At 43.3% G+C, this 20,932-nt stretch overlaps 2 protein-coding genes across 8 annotated transcripts in view; both read left to right on the top strand.

Moving 5' to 3' along the window:
• Positions 1–13,775, top strand: part of BRD8 (bromodomain containing 8) — a 41,246-nt gene extending 27,471 nt beyond the window's left edge. For 4 of the 5 annotated variants that reach the window (XM_032157993.2, XM_058441243.1, XM_058441241.1 and 1 more), the window contains 7 exons: positions 487–765; positions 2,258–2,521; positions 3,462–3,619; positions 7,331–7,420; positions 7,961–8,029; positions 12,664–12,841; positions 13,382–13,775. In XM_032157993.2, coding sequence (XP_032013884.1) covers positions 487–765; positions 2,258–2,521; positions 3,462–3,619; positions 7,331–7,420; positions 7,961–8,029; positions 12,664–12,841; positions 13,382–13,474 — 1,131 coding nt within the window. In that variant the 3' untranslated portion in view covers positions 13,475–13,775. The remainder of the gene's footprint in view (positions 1–486; positions 766–2,257; positions 2,522–3,461; positions 3,620–7,330; positions 7,421–7,960; positions 8,030–12,663; positions 12,842–13,381) is intronic. The other variant, XM_058441242.1, reaches the window with a different exon arrangement.
• A 350-nt stretch (positions 13,776–14,125) lies between these two features.
• NME5 (NME/NM23 family member 5) overlaps positions 14,126–20,932 on the top strand; it is a 28,086-nt gene continuing 21,279 nt past the window's right edge. Inside the window, exons 1-2 of one of the 3 annotated variants that reach the window (XM_032157992.2) lie at positions 14,126–14,173; positions 14,760–14,861. In XM_032157992.2, the coding sequence (XP_032013883.1) occupies positions 14,156–14,173; positions 14,760–14,861 (120 nt within the window). In that variant the 5' untranslated portion in view covers positions 14,126–14,155. Of the gene's footprint in view, positions 14,174–14,431; positions 14,862–20,932 lie in introns of those variants that run through there. The other 2 variants (XM_032157990.2, XM_032157991.2) reach the window with 2 other exon arrangements.

Here is a 20,932-nt window from a genome sequence, read left to right as displayed (position 1 = left end):
GATGCCAAAGGCAATCCTAAAGTGTGTTTTGAAGATTTAATGGTTCATAGGTTAAAAATGTTTATACACTGAGGAAAATATCCCCTGCCCCCTCAATTTGTTTGCCTTCCAGTTTAGTTATGGATGATTTGGGCTAGGGGAAAATAATTGAGCTAGCTATGCTCCAGTTCTTTCCCTTCTTTCAGTGTGAGTATGAGGAATTCCAAGTAAAAATAATTATTAGGTAATATTAATGTCTCTATTATACTGTATTGTATGGTGTAATATCTGTGTTATACTGACATGGGACTTTTTCTTTATTCCCAAAGACAAATATAATTTCATCTCATGTCTCCCTTCAGCAAGATTTTAATTCTTCCTAATGATGAATACTTGAATACAAATAAATTTCTGGCCCCTTATTTTTCTACTGAACTCGGGAGATGGAGATGCCTCAGGAATATTTATTTGAATGAATTTAATGCATTTTTTCCTGTGTATTTACAGATAGGACATGAGTGGGTTTGGCTGGATTCTGAACAGGATTATCCCAGTGACTCTGAGTTGAGCAATGACTGCAGGTCCCTCTTCAGCTCATGGGACTCCAGTCTGGATCTTGATGTGGGCAACTGGAGGGAAACTGAGGATCCAGAGGCTGAGGAACTAGAGGAAAGCAGCCCAGGGAGAGAACCTAGTGAACTGCTTGTTGGGGACGGAGGCAGTGAGGAATCTCAGGAAGTGGCAAAGGAAGCCAGCCACCAGAACCTCCTCCACTTTCTCTCTGAGGTAACAGTGAGCTCTTATTTCCAAAGCTGGAAGAGCCTCAATTTTCTAAGAGAATGCTTATCCTTACATGCTTCTACCACTCTTAATATTGTTTACTAAAATATAAGCTCCACAGTGGCAGGGATTAAGTTCATTGCTATGTCCTCAGCACTTTGTGCTGATACAGAATATGCACCAAATACATGCTTTTTGGGCTGGGCGCAGTGGCTCACGCCTGTAATCCCAGAACTTTGGGAGGCTGAGGCCAGTGGATCACTTAAGGTCGGGAGTTTGAGACCAGCCTGGCCAACACGGTGAAACCCCGTCTCTACTAAAAATACAAAAATGGCTGGGCGCAGTGGCTCACGCCTGTAATCCCAGCACTTTGGGAGGCCGAGGCGGGCGGATCACTTGAGGTCAAATATCAATAGTTTGATATCAATATCAAATAGTTTGAGACCAGCCTGGCCAAGATGGTGAAACCCCATCTCTACTAAAAATACAAAAAATTAGCCGGGCGTGGTGGCGGCGCCTGTAATCCCAGCTGCTCAGGAGGCTGAGGCAGGAGAATCACTTGAACCTGGGAGGCAGAGGTTGCAGTGAGCTGAGATCACACCATTGCACTCCAGCCTGGGTGACAGAGCGAAACTCTGTCTCTAAATAAATAAATAAATAAAAATAAAAATTCAAAAATTAGCCGGGCTTGGTGGCATGTGCCTATAATCTCAGCTACCTGGGAGGCTGAGGCAGGAGAATCGCTTGAACCCGGGAGGCGGCGGTTGCAGTGAGCTGAGATCGTGCCATTGGACTCCAGCCTGGGTAACAGAGCGAGACTCCGTCTCAAAAATAAAAAGTTAAAAATAAAAAAATACATGCTTTTTGTCTGAATTTCTAATACCTCAGTCATTAGGGGCCTGGGTCATAAGGACTGCTTTATGAGTGTCCTTGTAATTCATGCTTTTGGAGTTGTGGGAAGTTATACTTGCCCAAATTTTCCTTGAAGCTTAAAATGCTGTGACTTTAAGGTACTATTTTTAAGTGTCATTACCTTGGTTAAGGGCTGAGGACCAGAAATAAACAGAATTGGACAGAGAGTTATATGTATGCTGTTACTGAACACATTTAGGAGACCCTAGATCAAGATCATCAAGCATCCATTTCAAATGTTGCCACTTCTCTCTACAAGTGTCTGTGGTAGACAAAATTTTTAACACTTTATTCTAGACAGCCACTCCCAATTGATCAGAGTTGACACTTGAGATGAAAAATTAGAACATAAACTCCTGGAAGAGGCAAGAACCATATCTTTCTTGTTCACTGTAGTGTCCCCACCAACCAGCCCAGTGCCTGTGTATATAAGATATTTGGCAGATTTTAGACGACTGTATTAATTAAACCATTTTGTCCTCTCAGACTTAGTCACTGTGACAGTGTTAGCATGTGGCATTGTTGATATGTGGATGATGATTTTCATTGGTGTTCCTATGCATCTAATAATAAACTTTGATTGCAGGTAGCTTATTTAATGGAGCCCTTGTGCATCAGCAGCAACGAATCAAGTGAAGGCTGCTGCCCTCCATCTGGTACCAGACAAGAAGGAAGGGAAATTAAAGCTAGCGAAGGAGAAAGGGAGCTCTGCAGAGAGACTGAAGAGCTTTCAGCCAAAGGAGACCCCTTAGTAGCTGAAAAGCCACTGGGAGAAAATGGAAAGCCAGAGGTGGATTTAGCTCCCTCAGTTATTTGTGCAGTTCAGGGACTACTCACAGAGAGTGAAGAGGTAAGAAAGTAATTTAAATCAGCTGTCTTGTTGGTCTTCTGCCTAGGGAAGTAGAACAGAGTAGTTAGAGCACATAAGCTGACTCCAGAAAGTTAAACTACCTGGATCCAAATTCTGGATTTAGCACCAGTTTTAGCTGTGTTACCTTTAGCATGTTAGTGAACATTTTAGAACTTCAGTTTTCTCTGCAGAAATGCAATAATAGCACCCTATTTTGTGGGTTTGCTGTGAGGTTTAAATGAGATAATTCATGTAAAGCACTTAGCACAGTGCCTGGCTTGTAGTAAGCAATCAGTAAAATTTAGAATACCATCATCATTATTAATATTATCTGGCAGGTGGGGTGCAGTGGCTCATGCCTGTAATCCCAGTGCTTTGGGAGGCTGAGGCAGGAGGATGTCTTGAGCTCAGGAGTTCAAGACCAGTCTGGGCAATACAGGGAGACACCATCTCTACAAAAAACAAAAAACAAATTAGCCAGGTATGGTGGCATGTTCCTGTAGTTCCAGCTACTTGGGAGTCTCAGGGGGAGCCCAGGAGTTCAAGGCTGCAGTGAGCCATGATGATGCTACTGCACTCCAGCCTGGGCAACAGAGTGAGACCCTGTCTCAAAAACAAAAAAATTATCTGGCCAGCTAGAGTAGTTAACTCCAGGGCCCCAGGTGATCATGATGATTTTTAAAGAATCCAATGAGAATTGGGCAAATAATGCTTTTCCATTTTGGTGGAGGTGAGTGGCACAGAGTCAAAGTCTTCCAGCAAGATTGTTACCAAGAACTCATTAACTTAGGTCTAGTTAAGTCAGCTTTCTTTAATTTCTTTTGTAGCTTTATATAATTGACCTCACCTTAAGGGCAGCCTTCATTTACTCTATGCAAGTAAAATTACTATGCAGAAAGTAAATCTCCTTCTAAAGTTTCCTGTTTCCTGGCATTCCTAGGGGGAGGCTCAGCAAGAATCCAAAAGGAAGGACCAGGGTGAAGTATATGTGTCAGAGATGGAAGACCAGCCTCCTTCAGGCAAGTGTGATGATGCCTTTAACATTAAGGAGACTCCCTTGGTGGATACACTTTGCAGCCATGCTACCTCCTCAAAGCTGTAAGCATAGACTTTCATCCAAGTTTGTTAAGATTCATACTTCTGTTTATGCCTATTTGAATCATGAAATGGATTACTTTTATAAGTTAAAGAAAATTAGAGTTGGAAAACACAAAAAATATTATTAAATATAATTTTAACATCATATAAATAGAAGTCTATATTGCTCTCCTGTTATAAAACAAATCTGTTTAATCAATATTAGGACTGTCTTTCAAGGCTAGGTGTGGTAGCTCACACCTGTAATTCCAGCACTTTGGGAGGCCAAGGCAGGAGGATCCCTTGATCCCAGGACTTTGAGACCAGCCTGGGCAACATAGGGAGACCGTGCCTCTACAAAATAAAAATTTTAAAAAATTTAGCCAGGTATGGTGTCACTTGCCTACAGTCTCAGCTACTCTGGAAGCTGAGGTGGGAGGACTGCCTGAGCCCAGGAGGTCAAGCTGCAGTGAGCCATGATTGTGCCACTGTAATCTAGCCTAGTCTGTATCACTCCAGCCTGGGTGATAGAGCTAATATTATACAAACTATACCTAATATACAAACTATGGTGCTTTTTTTTTCTTTAATAGAGACAGGGTCTAGCTCCATCACCCACGCTGGAGTGCATTGGGCATGATCATGACTCACTGCAGCTTGACTTCCTGAACTCAAGGGATCCTCCCACCTCAGGCTTCCAAGTAGCCGGGAATACAGCCATGGGCCACCACACCCAGCTGATTTTTTATTTTTTGTAGAGACAGGGCCGGACTTGCTATATTGCCCAGGCTTGTCTTGAACTCCTGGTTTCAAGTGATCCTCCTACCTCAGCCTCCTAAAGTGTTGGTATTACAGGCATGAGCCACTGTGCCTGGCCCAAACTATACCTCTTTTAAAAATATTAAAATAGCTTTTATGAACTTGAAATGGAAAATTATTTTGATGTAAGAGACAAGGGAGAAGCTAAAAAAAAAATTTTTTTAAAGAAAAAATTTGGCCAGGCGCAGTGGCTCACACCTGTAATCTCAGCACTTTGGGAGGCAGAGGCAGGAGGATTGCTTGAGCTCAGGATTTTGAGACTAGCCTGGGCAACACAGTGAAACCTCATCTTTACAAAAAATAAACAAAATTTACTGGGTGTAGGGGCATACACCTGTAGTCCTAGCTACACAGGAGGCCAAGGCAGGAGGACTGCTTGAACTTGGGAGGTGAAGGTTACAGTGAGCTATGATCATGTCACTACACAGCCTGGGTGACAGAGCAAGACCCTGTCTCAAAAAACAAAACAAGAAAACAAAGAAAAGAAAAAAATTATTTTGAAGTTTGTGATCTTTGTTTCTTTTTCACGTCTCTTAGGGGATTGTTTATGTCAAGCTTGTCTAATCCCTAGCCTGTAGCCCAGGACAGCTTTGAATGTGTCCAAACACAAATTCTTAAAACATTATAAGATTTATGCACTGACCTTTTTTTTTTCCAGCTCATCAGCTATTGTTAGTGTATTTTATGTGTGGTCCAAGACAATTCTTCTTCCAGTGTGGCCCAGGGAAGCCAAAAGATTGGACACCCCTGGCTTATATAATTGTCTTATCTTTGTATAGATAATTATAGGACTAAAGAACACATTTTCAGATCTTAATGGGGGCTGTTTTTTTTTAACAGGAAACCAAAAAAATATTAATTTTTTTTTGAGATAGGATCTCACTCTGTTGCCCAAGTTAGAGTGCAATGACATGATCTTGGCTCACTTCAGCCTCCGCCTCCTGGGCTCAGGTGATCCTCTCACCTCAGCCTCACGAATAGCTGGGAACACAGGTGTGCACCACCACACCCAGCTGATTTTTTTGTATTTTTGTTAGAGACGGGGTTTCGTCACATTGACCAGAATGGTCTCAAACTCCTGGACTCAAGCGATCCCCTGCCTTGGCCTCCCAAAGTCCTGGGATTATAGACATGAACTACTGCATCTGGCATGAAGTGAATTACTTTTTAAAGCAGAAAAACAAAGTTGTTTTTATCTGTGACTCCTGGCCTCAAGTGATTCTCCTGCCTCAGCCTTTCAAAGTGCTGGGATTATAGGCATGAGCCACTACGTCCAGCAAAGTTATTTTTGTTATGGTAATAAATAAATTGTTCTTTTTCCGGCCTGTGTCAGATCCATCTGTTGAGAGAATATAGTATGAACTGTTTTTTTTTTTTTTCTTCAGTGTATCCCAGATCCACCCAGTTGTCTGTGGAAAGGCAAAACTAATAATTATTCTAGTGTTTTTTGTTTAAGATATACAGCTGAACCATGCATATATATATATGTATTTTTTTTTTTTTTTGAAGAGCAGATTTTTTTCTCATAGAGACAGGGTCTTGCTTTGTTGCCCAGGCTGGGTCTTGAACTCCTGGCTTCAAGCAATCCCACCTCAGGCTCCCAAAGTACTGGGATTATAGGCCTAAGCCACTGTGCCCAGCCTAGATTTCAATTTTTGGTACACAAATAGGATACAGTTTAAAATGTAGATTGGTGAGGAATGTCTTCATTTACTTTTCTGTAACTCCTTAAGTATGAGCAATACAGTGCAGAGATGACATATTGTGACGTACAAACAGCAGGAAATCTGCAATCTGAGACTTTTTTTTTTTTTTTTTTTGAGACGGATTCTCGCTCGGTCACCCAGGCTGGAGTGCAGTGGCACGATCTCGGCTCACTGCAAGCTCTGCCTCCTGGGTTCACGCCATTCTCCTGCCTCAGCCTCCCAAGTAGCTGGGACTACAGGCGCCCGCCACCACACCCGGCTGATTTTTTTTGTATTTTTAGTAGAAACGTGGTTTCACCATGTTAGCCAGGATGGTCTCAATCTCCTGACCTTGTGATCTGCCCACCTCAGCCTCCCAAAGTGCTGGGATTACAGGCGTGAGCCACCGCGCCGGGCCCAATCTGAGACATCTTATCTCATGACAGTTCACAGTCTTGGATGGCAAATTCCACATTCTTACCTTACAATTTAGATTAAATATGAAATCTTTATTAGAAAGCAGTAGATACCCAGCCTGGGCAACATAGTGGGACCTTGTCTCTACAACAAATACAGAAATTAGCTGCAGGGCATGGTGGCATGGAGTCCCAGCTACTTGGGAGGCTGAGGCAGGAGGATCACTTGAGCCCAGCAGGTTGAGGCTGCAGTGAGCCATGATCACACTACTGCACTCCAGCCTGGGCAACAGAGCAAGACCCTGTCTCAAAAAAAAAAAAAAAAATTGGCTGGGCATGGTGGTTCATGCCTGTAATCCCAGCACTTTTGGAGGCTGAGGCGGGTGGATCACTTGAGGCCAGGAGTTTGAGACCAGCCTGGCCAACATGGCAAAACCCCATCTCTATGGAAAATACAAAAATTAGTTGGGCGTGGCGGTGTGCACCTTTAGTCCCAGCTACTTGGGAGGCTGAGGCAGGAGAATCGCTTGAACCCGGGAGGCAGAAGTTGCAGTGAGCTGAGATCATGCCACTACACTCCAGCCTGGGCAACAGAGCAAGACTCTGTCTCAGAAAAATAAAATTAAAAAATTAAAAGAGAAAGCAATAGATATTAATAACTAAGTCTGCTTGGCCAGATAACTTAAGGGGAGATAAAAAGCTTCAGATATTAATTAGGAGCATGTCTTAAGAAAACCTCATTACCCACCTGGGGGAGATAGAATATTATTTGTGAAGTTACTGTCTCTTTTCTTCATGTTTTATCCTCATAGGACTGATCTAAGCCAGGATGACCCTGTTCAGGATCATTTGCTATTTAAGAAGACTCTCCTGCCAGTCTGGAAGATGATTGCCAGTCACAGGTAGGTCTCCAAAGTGGTAATAGGATTATGTTCAGAACTGAAGCAGTAATACATATTGGGGTTTAAGCATAAAAGGAGATAAGTTCATCCCTCAAATGAGCCATAGTTGAAAGGTAGATTCTATATCTAAGCCCGATTTATCCCAAAGTATCCACAGCTGCTTTCACAAGTCTGTACAAGAAATAGTTGCTGTGCCATTTGAGTTGCCTCTAGAAATTGGTTCCTATTACATGATAAAATTTGTATGTAAAATGTATATTCTTTTCAATTTGGTGGATTCTCTTTTTTCACAGAGACGGGGCCTCGGGAACTTTGAACAAATTTCTGAGCCCTAAATCAGTATATTGTAATAGTAGTTAAATATTTTATAGTTTTGTGTTTTTTTTAACTCTCTGGCAAGGGGGAACAAATAGATTTTTTCCTAATGGTGCTGACAGTCTGCATTCCCCTAAAGGAAGTCTACTAAGAACTGAGCTACTCTTCTCGTTCAGAGTGCCTTGCCAGGGTTTCTTTATCCTCTCGGGGTTTGTCCCTTAACAGATTCAGCAGTCCATTTCTGAAACCTGTGTCAGAAAGGCAGGCCCCAGGGTACAAGGATGTGGTAAAAAGGTCAGTGAAAAAGGGGTCAAGAAAGGTTGGTTGCTTTTATATCTTCCTTTTCATTTTTTATTTCCCATCTGTTAGATTATTTTTATAACTTACAAACTCAAGATATGTTTCATAGCCAAACAAGTTTATAAAGTTACGATGAGCTCAGTATCATATCTTCATTTAAGAAGGAATTCAGGGAACAAAAGGATGATATAGGCTTTTTATTTTGTACTATTGACTTTTAAGTAATATGATCCATTCTATATATATATATTTTTTTTTTGACAGGGTCTTACTGTGTTGCCCAGGCTGGAGTGCAGTGGTAAAGTCTTGGCTCACTGCAACATCTGCTTCCCAGGCTCAGCTGTTCTCCAGCCTCAGCCTCCCAAGTAGCTAAGACTACAAGCATGAGCCATCACGTCCAGCTAATATTTGTATTTTTTGTAGAAACGAAGCTTTGCCATGTTGCCCAGGCTGGTCTTGAACTCCTGAGCTCAAGCAATCCACCTGCCTAGGCCTTCCAAAGGCTGGGGAGCCTTGGTGCCCAGCCTGATCATTAATTATAATCTTAAATTAGACTTTGGTTGTTTTTGACACTATTCTTTTGGAGCAAAACTTTAAAAGGAACCCTGTATTTATTCAGTTAGTTAGTTAGTTATAGGTATACTAAGGCACAGATGTCGATCCAAATGGAAGTTATGAACATTGGTTGATTGTAGTATTGAGTCCGGAATTGGTTCCTTCCGGTGGGTTCTTGGTCTCGCTGACTTCAAGAATTAAGCTTCAGACTCTCGCGGTGTTACAGTTCTTAAAGATGGTGTGTCCGGAGTTTGTTCCTTCAGATGTTCAGATGTGTCTGGAGTTTCTTCCTCCTGGTGGGTTTGTGGTCTCGCTGAGTTCAGGAGTGAAGCCGCAGACCTTCACAGTGAGTGTTACAGCTCTTAAATGTGGCGCCTCTGGAGTTGTTCGTTCCTCCCAGTGGGTTGATGGTCCCGCTGGCTTCAGGAGTGAAGCCACAGACCTTCGCAGTGAGTGTTACAGCTCTTAAAGGTGGCACATCCAGAGTTGTTTGTTCCTCCCCGTGGGTTCGTGGTCTCACTGGCTTCAGGAGCGAAGCGGCGGACCTTCATGGTGAGTGTTACAGCTCAGAAAGGTAGTGCGGACCCAAAGAGTGAGCAGCAGCAAGATTTATTGCAAAGAGTGAAAGAACAAAGCTTCCACAGTGTGGAAGGCGACCCCACTGGGTTGCCACTGCTGGCTTGGGGGGCCAGCTTTTATTCCCTTATTTGGCCTTGCCCACATCCTGCTGATTTGTCCATTTTACAGAGTGGTGATTGGTCCATTTTACAGAGTGCTGATTGGTCCATTTTTATAGCATGCTGATTGGTGCATTTACAAACCTTTTTTGGTGCGTTTTTACAGAGTGCTGATTGGTGCGTTTACAAAGCTTTAGCTAGACACAGAGCGCTGATTGGTACATTTTTACGGAGGGCTGATTGGTGCATTTACAAACGTTTAGCTAGACACAGAGCGCTGATTGGTGCGTTTTTACAGAGTGCTGATTGGTGTGTTTACAAACGTTTAGCTAGATACAGAGCACTGATTGGTGTGTTTACAATCCTTTAGCTAGACAGAAAAGTTCTCCAAGTCCCCACCTGACCCAGAAGCCCAGCCAGCTTCACCTCTCAGTATTTTGGGATTTTATTTTTATTTTTTATTTAAAAAAATTTTTTGAGACAGGGTCTCACTCTGTTGCTGGAGTGCAGTGATGCAATCATGGCTCACTGCAGCCTTGACCTCCTGGGCTCAAGCAATCTTCCCACTTCAGCTTCCTGAGTAGCTGGGACGACAGGCATGTGCCACTGCACTTAGCTAATTTTTAAATTTATTATTTTTTAAATTTTTACTTACTATTAATTTTTGAGACAGGTCTCACTCTGTTGCTCAGGCTGGAGTGCAGTGGCACATTTCTTGGATAACTGAGCCTCAACTGCCCAGGCTTAAGCAATCCTTCCACCTCAGCCTCCCTAATAGCTGGGTCTAGAGGTGTGTGCCACCATGCCTGGCTAATTTTTATATTTTTTGTAGAGATAGAGTTTCACCATGGTGCCCAGGCTTGTCTTAGACTCCTGGGCTCATGCAGTTTACCCACCTCAGCCTCCCAAAGTGCTGGGATTACAGGTGTGAGCCACTGTGCCTGGCCTGATATTTTTATTGTAATAAAATATTTTCTTTGTTTGAAATGTTATTAATAACTTTATTTTTCTTCACAATATCACTGAGGAGGAATTTTTAAATTTTCTGTAGATATGGGGTCTCACTAGATTGCCCAGGTTGGTCTGAAACTCCTAGTCTCAAGCAATCCTCCCACCTCAGCCTTCCAAAATGCTGGGATTACAGGCAGGTAATCCCAGCCTATTTTGGATTTTTGTTTGTTTGTTTTTTGAGACAGTCTCACTCTGTCGCCAGGCTGGAGTGCCGTGATGAGATCTCGGCTCACTGCAGCCTCCGTCTCCTGTGTTCAAGTGATTCTTCTGCCTCAGCCTCCCGAGTAGCTGGAACTACAGGTGCACGTCACCACACCCAGCTAATTTTTGTATTTTTAGTAGAGATGGGGTTTCACTATGTTGGCCAGGATGGTCTCAATCTCTTGACCTCATGATCCACTTGCCTCGGCCTCCCAAAGTGCTGGGATTACAGGCTTGAGCCACTGTGCTCGGCCTATTTTGGATTTTTATAGCATAGGTCATCTAAAATGCTGTCATAAACCTGTATGGTAATAGAATGTAAAAGATCATGATAGGACCTTTGGAGAGTCACTAGTCTGTACTACTATAGCACAATACCACAGGCTGGATAATTTATAAACAATAGAAATCTATGTTTCTTTGTTTTGGTTCTGGAGGCTGGGAAGTGCAAGATCAAGGCGCTGGGAAGTGCAAGATCAAGGCACTGGTAGTTTTGGTGTGTGAGGTGGGTTACTCTCTGCCTCTGCGTCTAAGATGATGCCTTGTTGTTGTATTCTGCAGAGGGGAGGAACACTGTATCCTCACATGGCAGAAGGGACAGAAGGATAAGAGGGCACTCTCTTCGATATGGAGCCCTTTTATAAGGATACTAATCCCATTCATGAAGGCAGAGCACTCATGACTTAATTACCTCCCAAAGGCCCCACCTCTTAATACTGTTACACTTGGGATTAAGTTTCTTTTTTTTTTTTTTCTTTTTTGAGACGGAGTCTCGCTCTGTCACCCAGGCTGGAGTGCAGTGGCGCGATCTTGGCTCACTGCAAGCTCCGCCTCCCGGGTTCACGCCATTCCCCTGCCTCAGCCTCTCTGAGTAGCTGGGACTACAGGCGCCCGCCACCACGCCCGGCTAATTTTTTGTATTTTTAGTAGACACGGGGTTTCACTGTGGTCTCGATCTCCTGACCTCGTGATCTGCCCGCCTTGGCCTCCCAAAGTGCTGGGATTACAAGCGTGAGCCACCGCGCCCGGCAGGGGATTAAGTTTCAACATGAATTTTAGAGGGGATACCATCATTCAAACAGCAGAGACAGAATGATACCATCATTCAAACAGCAGAGACAAACTTCTTTAGGAATGAGGAAACTAAAGCTCGGAGGTGCTTGGTCATGACTTGGCTCGTGATCAACCAACAGTTAATAGCAGAGCTAGAACTAAGCCCCAGATTCTTACCTGCAGTTCAGTCTTCTTTCTACACTGCTGTGACTTCTCTTATATATCTACTTTCTGTGTCTCATTAATATTGTCTTAATATTCACTTGATCCTTTTTTCATCTCCATGAAAGGAGAAAAAAATTATTCTTAGCTTTTTATTTGTGTAGTAAGAGAAGTAGATTAAATAATATATGACTATACATTGTAAAAAGCAAATAACTACTGTGTGATAAACTGATCATTGGTGCTCTTTACAACTTTGGTACCTGGGGCCAGCACTCCTCCTCTGATAGTAGAATATAGTGGCTTGACCTATGGGCTCTGGAGTCAGGCTGCCTCTGAATTGGAATTCAGGCTGTGTGCCTTTCAGTGAGTACTTAACCTCTTTAGATTTCAATTTCTTCATCTGTCAAATGGAGATAATAAGGCCGGGGCGGTGGCTCACACTTGTAATCCCAGCACTTTGGGAGGCCAAGGAAGGTGGATCACCTGAGGTCGGGAGTTCGAGACTAGCCTGACCAACATGGTGAAACCCTATCTCTACTAAAAATACAAAAATTAGCTGGGCATGGTGGCAGGCGCCTGTAATCTCAGCTATTCTGGAGGCTGAGGCAGGGGAATCACTTGAACCTGGGAGGCGGAAGTTGCAGTGAGCTGAGATTGCTCCATTGCACTCCGGCCTGGGCAACAAGAGTGAAACTCCGACTGAAAAAAAAAAAAAAGGGATATTAATGATACCTACCTTACAGGTTTATTGAGAGGATTAAGTGAGTTAGTATAGAAATACAGTGTTTGGCTTATTGTAAACAGGCAAATATTAACGGCTGTTGCTATTTTATTATCTGATGAGGGTTGTTATCTTTGCTACTGTTTTCATTAAGAACTGGTTAGTTCTTCAAGAGAACATGTTAGGTTATCATATGTTCTACATGAAGGTTTGATTTTCTTTGTTTTTTTCCTGGCCACCTGCAGACCCATGGACTTAACTAGCCTGAAGAGAAATCTCTCTAAGGGTCAGATTCGCACCATGGCCCAATTCCTGCGAGACCTGATGCTGATGTTCCAAAATGCTGTAATGTACAATGACTCTGATCATCATGTATACCATATGGCTGTGGAGATGCGGCGAGAAGTCCTGGAGCAGATTCAGGTACTATATGTAGAGACCTGTAGCCTCTGGAATCTTGATTTCAGAATGCCTATGAGGATAAAGGTGATTTCGAGGTGACTTTGTGTTCTCAGAGTTTATTTTTAAAGGTGATTAAGGCCCTGAAGGATTGATAATGTGCCTGCTGGTTTGGAAAACCCTGAGCCTCAGTAAGTCCAGCTTTGATAGTGAAGTAGTCTAGGAATGCAGGCAGCAATGAAGAGCTCTTAAGAGAGCTGAGGATAGACAAGTAATGGGAATTCCCGTTTCCAGAGCCTCAAGTCAAGGGCTAAACTCCAAAGAGGCTGGAGTCACTGTGTATTTTTTGGTTGCTTCATCTGTTGATATTAATGTATGTTCACACTTTCCCATCTTTAGGGGATAAGATATAGTAGCTAGAAGACATTTGTGGGTTTCTTTTCTGGGTAGCATCATACTTTAAAGAAAAAAGTATAGTTGAGTCTATTTGCCAACAAAATAAACTTGCAATACTTTAGTGTATAAGGTTCATAATAGCTTGCTATGTGTTCCTTAACCCTTTAGATACTGAATATTTGGTTAGACAAAAGAAAAGGCTCAAGTAGTCTGGAAGGAGAACCAGCCAACCCAGTGGATGATGGAAAACCTGTTTTCTAACCTGCAGCTGCTATCCTGACTTTTTCTAGAGTTTGAATCTCTCGCCGAACTCTGACCTACAGGATCCTGGTACTTCTTTGCCATGTCCCTCATTTTCTTTTCCAATAAGAATAATGCCTTAACTCACAACCAACGAGTCAAAGATGCATGTGGGCATAATATAAAGAAAAAAAGGGGAAGCTGAGGTTTGGGTTTATGCCATAAATGTTGCCCACATCTTTGTTCCATAGGCTTGATTTAAAGACAATTCCAATAGATCTTTTCTAAGCCTTTTACTCTATAAATAAATGTCTTTACACAAGCGGAATATTGCTTTTTAATGACTAGATAAGCTGGGCATAGAGGGCACAGCATCATCTGGTGAAATGAAGGTATCTGACACGGGTCTTCTTACATATACCCCCTGGAAAGGAATGGTGGGGGCGTTCTTATCATTTATAGAGTAGGGATAATTGAAGCATCCTTCAAACTGGCAGAAGGATGAAATAAGATAAATTATGAGTAAAATGTCAGAAAACATCTAGTGTTCTAAGAGTCACAAGGAGAATAAAAGTGACTGGCTGGCTCCCTTTGATTAAAGCGAACTGGCCAGAAGCTGCAAGGCTCCTTGCTGGGATTGGCTCTCTGCAGCCACCGTCCCCACGCTGGGGCTTCAGGTCTCCTAGCAACAAGTTGTAGCATATGAGGACGGCCGCTGAGGTGAGTACTTAGAGAGGGTCAAATTCAGAATTTGCAGGTGCAACCCGGAAAGTCCCCGCGGACCCAGAGGCCCTGCTTTCCAATTAGCCTGACCCTATGCACAGAGAGGTCCCTGCGGTACAGAGTCGCTTCACAGAGGCAGCTGGCCGAGGCCGCTCACCCGCCGCTGTAGTGGTGTGTGGTTGCCCACCAGCCACCGCCCCCTCGAGCCCCCACCACCCGCCCCACCGCCCTCTGCTGCCTGGGGCTGTTGCTGGTTCCAGGCCTTCGGGTCGCCCCTTGGCCTCTGGTCATGTGAGCCCATAGTCCTTCCTGCCTTGGTGACAGCGTGTACGAAAAGCCGGGGCTCGATTTGGACATAGTAGGAATCCTATTATTGAGACCCTGTATATAGAAAAACATGGTAGTTTCTACCTTCATCAGTTAATAAAATCAAATACCTACTATTGCTATTCTTAATCATAATTACATTGAATTTGCGATGGGGGTGGGGGGAAATGCATGTCATTGCAGTTGATACCTGTTAAGAAACTCTCAATTTGTGCCCTGAAAAGCCATAATGGAGATATCAATGCCTCCACCTCAGATATATGTAGAAAAAACTCTGGCCATTATCAAACCAGATATTGTTGACAAAGAAGAGGAGATACAAGATATTATTCTTAGATCCGGATTCACCATTGTTCAGGTAACTTCTGGGTATGATGATTCATGCTTTTTTCCTCTCTGCCCTTAAAAAAAAAAATGCTTATGTAAATGTGCCTACCCATTTAAACCCTTAGTGTTCAGCATTAAATTTAAGTTTATTCTTCTAAGTATAAAAGTTATATGTGATAGTTTTTAAAAGGATATAAAATGAGAAATAGAATGGACTCTTCCTTCACCTGTGCTGTCCCACTCCAAGTCCCAGGCTCCAGAGAGAGGCAACCACTTAACACTTTCTGTTCTTCCAGGAGTTTTCTATGCATTTATAAACATTTTCCCGCCATAAAACAGAACAGTCCCTTTCCCTTGACCCCCTTTACAGAGTCCCTCAGATAGGATTCCAGATCATTACATCTGAATTGATCTCACTCTTCCTAATTTCTGTGTAATATTTCCCTGTGTATTAGAACTACAATTTATTTACTTGATCTTCTATTGATGGAATTTTAGGCTATTGGTATTTTTTTCAGTTATTGCAAACATTTAGTGTTTTAAGCCTTATGTTTGTTCTGCAATTAGTAAACATTGTCATTCTAGGGGTTTGAAAATGAATATAAATAGCATTGTTAAGGATAATCAAATAGAATAGAATTTTTTTTTTTTTTGAGACGGAGTCTCGCTCTGTCGCCCAGGCTGGAGTGCAGTGGCGCAATCTCGGCTCACTGCAAGCTCTGCCTCCCGGGTTCACGCCATTCTCCTGCCTCAGCCTCTCCGAGTAGCTGGGACTACAGGCGCCCGCCACCACGCCCGGCTAATTTTTTGTATTTTTTTAGTAGAGACGGGGTTTCACCGTGGTCTCGATCTCCTGACCTCGTGATCCGCCCGCCTCGGCCTCCCAAAGTGCTGGGATTACAAGCGTGAGCCACCGCGCCCGGCCAGAATTGAATATTTTTAATCTTCCTCTTTCATAGGTTTTTTTTTTTTTTTTTTTTTTTTTTGGGACAGAGTCTCCCTCTATAGCCCAGGCTGGAGTGCAGTGGTACAATCTCAGCTCACTGCAACCTCTGCCTCCCGGGTCCCGGTTCAAGCAATTCTGCCTCAGCCTCCTGAATAGCTGGGATTACAGACATGCACCACCATGCCCAGCTAATGTTTGTATTTTTAGTAGAGATGGGGTTTTACCATGTTGGCCAGGGTGGTCTTGAACTCCTGACCTCGTGATCCACCCGCCTCGGCCTCCCAAAGTGCTGGGATTACAGGTGTGAGCCACTGCACCCAGCCTCTTTTATAGTATTCTTATTGGAATTTCCAATTTTTTATTTTCTCCCATTTATACAGTGTCATATTGCTTATTCAGTCAGTATTTTTAAAAATAAAGAGAAAATGGGGCCAGGCGCGGTGGCTCACGCTTGCAATCCCAGCACTTTGGGAGGCCGAGGCGGGTGGATCATGAGGTCAGGAGATCGAGACCACGGTGAAACCCCGTCTCTACTAAAAATACAAAAAAATTAGCCGGGCGTGGTGGTGGGCGCCTGTAGTCCCAGCTACTCGGAGAGGCTGAGGCAGGAGAATGGCATGAACCCGGGAGGTGGAGTTTGCAGTGAGCCGAGACTGCGCCACTGCACTCCAGCCTGGGTGACAGAGCGAGACTCTGTCTCAAAAAAAAAAAATAAATAAAATAAATAAATAAATAAATAAATAAATAAAATAAAATAAAGAGAAAATGGCTGGGTACGGTGGCTCACACCTGTAATCCCAGCGCTTTGGGAGGCTGAGATGGGTGGATCATAAGGTCAGGAGTTTGAGACCAGCCTGGACAATATGGTGAAACCCCATCTCTATGAAAAATACAAAAATTAGCTGGGCGTGGTGGCGTGCACCTGTAGTCCCAGCTACTTGGGAAGCTGAGGCAGGAGAATCACTTGAACTCAGGAGGCAGAGGTTGCAGTGAGCCAAGACTATGCCATTGTACTCCAGCCTGGGCAATAGAGGGAGATCTATCTCAAAAAATAAATATATAAATAAAGAGAAAATATCAATCTTCAGAAAAGATACAGAACTTCAGTTGAGCTTTGAAGGACAGGTGGAGTCCGAGAGTAGGGATGGTACAAGAAAGTGTTAGGAAGTATTTAATATGATTGAAGACTCAGGTAAGTAACTTTTTAGTAAATGTTAGGAAAACTAGTAGCCACTGAAAAAGTTGGATCAAGTATTATATACCAGGATAAACTCCAAATAAACCTGAGATCTACATATTAAAAAATTAAACCATGTAAGTTCAGGAAGAAAAGTTAATGGATTTATTTTGTTGTTGGAGTAGGACACCCTTTTTTTTTTTTTTTAATGACTTAAGGTCTAGGAGCCATGGAAGAAAAGATTGATAAGATTATATAAACAAGGCCAGGCATGGTGGCTCATGCCTGTAATCCCAGCACTTTGGGAGGCCAAGGTGAGTGGATCACCTGAGGTCGGGAGTTCGAGACCAGCCTGACCAACATGGAGAAACCCCATCTCTACTAAAAAATAGAAAATTAGCCAGGCATGGTGGCGCATGCCTGTAATCCCAGCTACTCAGGAGGCTGAGGCAGGAGAATCGCTTGAACCTGGGAGGCAGAGGTTGCAGTGAGCTGAGATTGTGCCATTGTACTCCAGCCTGGGCAACAAGAACGAAACTGTCTCAAAAAAGAAATTAAAAAATTTTAAAAAAGATTATATAAACAAAAAAATTCTGCACAATGACATAAACATCATAAGCAAAGTCAAAACACAACAAACTTGGGAAAAAGACTTGCAAGTCATAGACAAAGGGCTTGTCTTCCTAATACATAAAGAGCTTCTAGAAAAAAGATAAAAATAAATCAGTAGAAAAATGGGCAGAACAGATGGATGGTCACAGAAAAAGAAAAACATTTTTTAAGTATATGAAAAGATGCTCAATCTTTAGGTGGGAAAAAAAGCAAGTTAAAACTACACTGAGATTCCATTTAGCAAAAATATAAAAGTAAATGGCACAACCCGTATCAAAGGGAATCTGGCAGTTATCTACCAATACAACAGATGGACTTACCATTTGATCCAGCAGTTCTGCTCTTGGAAATCTGTCCTATAGAATTCCTTGTGCTCTTACTACCTGTCATGCATAGAGCCCTGTTTAGTCCTATCAGTAAGTGCCTGTATTAATATGAAGTTATATTTATGCAGGTTATTTTTTGCAGCATTGTTTACTTACCAACAAAAGATTGAAAATAACCCAAATTGGGAGATTGGGAGACAGGACTAAATAAACTCTGGAAAACCCACCAAATTGCATAATATGCACCTAATTGTAAATAGAAGAATGACGAACCTGTCTGTACTGTTATGGAAGAAAGCAAAGTGTGTAACAAAAAGAACAAAATAGCAAAAAAAGCAAAATCATGTGTACCAACCTTTTGTGATAGAGACAAAGTAATATATTCATGTTTGCCAATATTTGAAAAACGAAATTCTGGGGAAATAAACATTTAAAAAGGGTTGCCTATTGAGGGCAAGGAAGAACTGAGTAGATTAGGAAGGACATGGATAGGAATAAGATTTTTCAGTATGTACCTTTTTGTATTGCTTTGAATTTTTGAATCCTGTAATTATATTACCCATTAACTTTAGAAAAAATAAATGAAGTATACAGATAAAGGCGTCCCATTTAAGTTTTTAAAAGTCCATATTTTGCCCAGGTGCAGTGGCTCATGCCTGTAATCCCAGCACTTTGGGAGGCCAAGGCGGGTGGATCACCTGAGGTCAGGAGTTGGAGACCAGCCTGACCAACATGGTGAAACCCCGTCTCTACTAAAAATACGAAAATTACCTGGGTGTGGTGGCACGTGCCTGTAATCTCAGCTACTGGGGAGGCTGGGGCAGGAGAATTGCTTGAACCCGGGAGGCAGAGGTTTCAGTGAGTCAAGGTTGCGCCATTGCACTCTAGCCTGGGTGACAGAGTGAGACTCTGTCTTGAAAAAGAAAAAAGAAATCCTTATTTCTTCTTTTTGTTATTGAGATGGAGACTTGCTGTGTCACCCAGGCTGGAGTGCAGTGGCACAATCTCGGCTCACTGCAAGCTCCGCTACCCGGGTTCACGCCATTCTCCTGCCTCAGCCTCCCAAGTAGCTGGGTCTACAGGCGCCCGCCACCATGCCCGGCTAACTTTTTGTGTTTTTAGTAGAGACGGGGTTTCACCATGTTAGCCAGGATGGTCTCGATCTCCTGACCTCGTGATCTGCCCACCTCAGCCTCCCAAAATGCCGGGATTACAGGCGTGAGCCACTATGCCCTGCCAAAAAAGTCCATATTTTAAAAAATATTTAGTGACAGCTGGGCGTGGTGGCTCACGCCTGTAATCCCGGCACTTTGGGAGGCCGAGGTGGGCAGATCACGAGGTCAGGAGATCTAGACCACAAGCGAAACCCCGTCTCTACTAAAACTACAAAAAATTAGCTGGGCACGGTGGCGGGCGCCTGTAGTCCCAGCTACTTGGGAGGCTGAGGCAGGAGAATGGCGTGAACCCGCGAGGCGGAGCTTCCAGTGAGCTGAGATCGTGCCACTGCACTCCAGCCTGGGTGACAGAGCGAGACTCCATCTCAAAAAAAAAAAGTGACAAACTTAATAATTAAGTGGCTAGTGTTAATTATAAATTAAAAATTAGCCGGCCGTGGTGGCTCACGCCTGTAATCTCAGCACTTTGGGAGGATGAGGCAGGTGGATCACCTGAGGTCAAAAGTTCAAGACCACCCTGGCCATCGTGGTGAAACCTTATCTCTGCTAAAAATCCAAAATTAGGGCTGGGTGCGGTGGCTCATGCCTGTAATCCCAGCACTTTCAGAGGCCGAGGTGGGTGGATTGCCTGAGGTCAGGAGTTCGAGACCAGCCTGGCCAACATGGTGAAGCCCCATTTCTACTAAAAACACAAAAATTACTCAGGCGTGGTGGTGGGAGCCTGTAATCCCAGCTACTCGGGAGGCTGAGGCAGGAGAATCGCTTGAATCCAGGAGGTGGAGGTTGCGGTGAGCTGAGATTTCGCTACTGCACTCCAGCCTGGGCAACAGAGCAAGACTCCATCTCAAAAAACAAACAAAAATTAGCTGGGCGTGGTGGCGCATGCCTGTAATCCCAGCTACTCAGGAGGCAAGGCTGGAGAATCACTTGAACCCGGGAGGCGGAGATTGCAGTGAACTGAAATTGCCTGGGCAATGTACTGAGACCAGAAAAAACAAACCAAAAAATTTAATGTAAATATATATGACACTTTCCCTAGTTAGTAACTTTCAGAGCAAAGGTAGCCATGGTATATCCTTCATTTTTTGCTTTAATTGCGGTAAAATATACATAACATAAAATTTACCATTTTAACCGTTTTTAAGTGTACATTTCAGTTGCATTAAGTACATTCACATTGTTGTACAACCATCACTACTGTCCATCTCTAGAACCTTTTCTTGAGATGGAGTCTTGCTCTGTCGCCCAGGCTGGAGCGCAGTGGCACAATCTTGGCTCACTGCAAGCTCCGCCTCCCGGGTTCACACCATTCTCCTGCCTCAGCCTCCCGAGTAGCTGGGACTATAGGCACCCGCCACTGTGCCCGGCTAATTTTTTGTATTTTTAGTAGAGACGGGGTTTCACCGTGGTCTCGATCTCCTGACCTCGTGATGCACCCGCCTCGGCCTCCCAAAGTGCTGGGATTACAGGCGTGAGCCACAGCTCCCGGCCAGAACCATTTCATCTTAAACTGAAACACTCTACCTAATGCTAACTCGTTGCTTCCCTCTTCCCCAGCCCCGATAACCACTATTCTACTTTCTGTCTGTAGGAATTTGACTATTCAAGCTATCTCATTTAAGTGAAATTATGCAAGTTTTGTCCTTTGCACTGTATGCTTTTAAAATAGGCTTGGGAGTCCATTGAACTTGAGGCTTTCCTGTCCCACTTAAGGGAAAAGCTGAAAAATGATATATCGTTTCAGTAGATGGCAGTGTTGTCTTTGTTACAAACTAAGAGTTCTGTTCTGATAGTACTTGATTTCACTGCTTCTCTTTGTGAAAATATTCAACCTAATTTCAGACGAGATCGGGCGTGTTCAGGGTG

Source organism: Hylobates moloch, unplaced genomic scaffold, assembly GCF_009828535.3.
Source record: "Hylobates moloch isolate HMO894 unplaced genomic scaffold, HMol_V3 SCAFFOLD_6, whole genome shotgun sequence".
Lineage (NCBI taxonomy): Eukaryota > Metazoa > Chordata > Mammalia > Primates > Hylobatidae > Hylobates > Hylobates moloch.
This window is presented reverse-complemented; position numbering and strand designations above follow the sequence as displayed.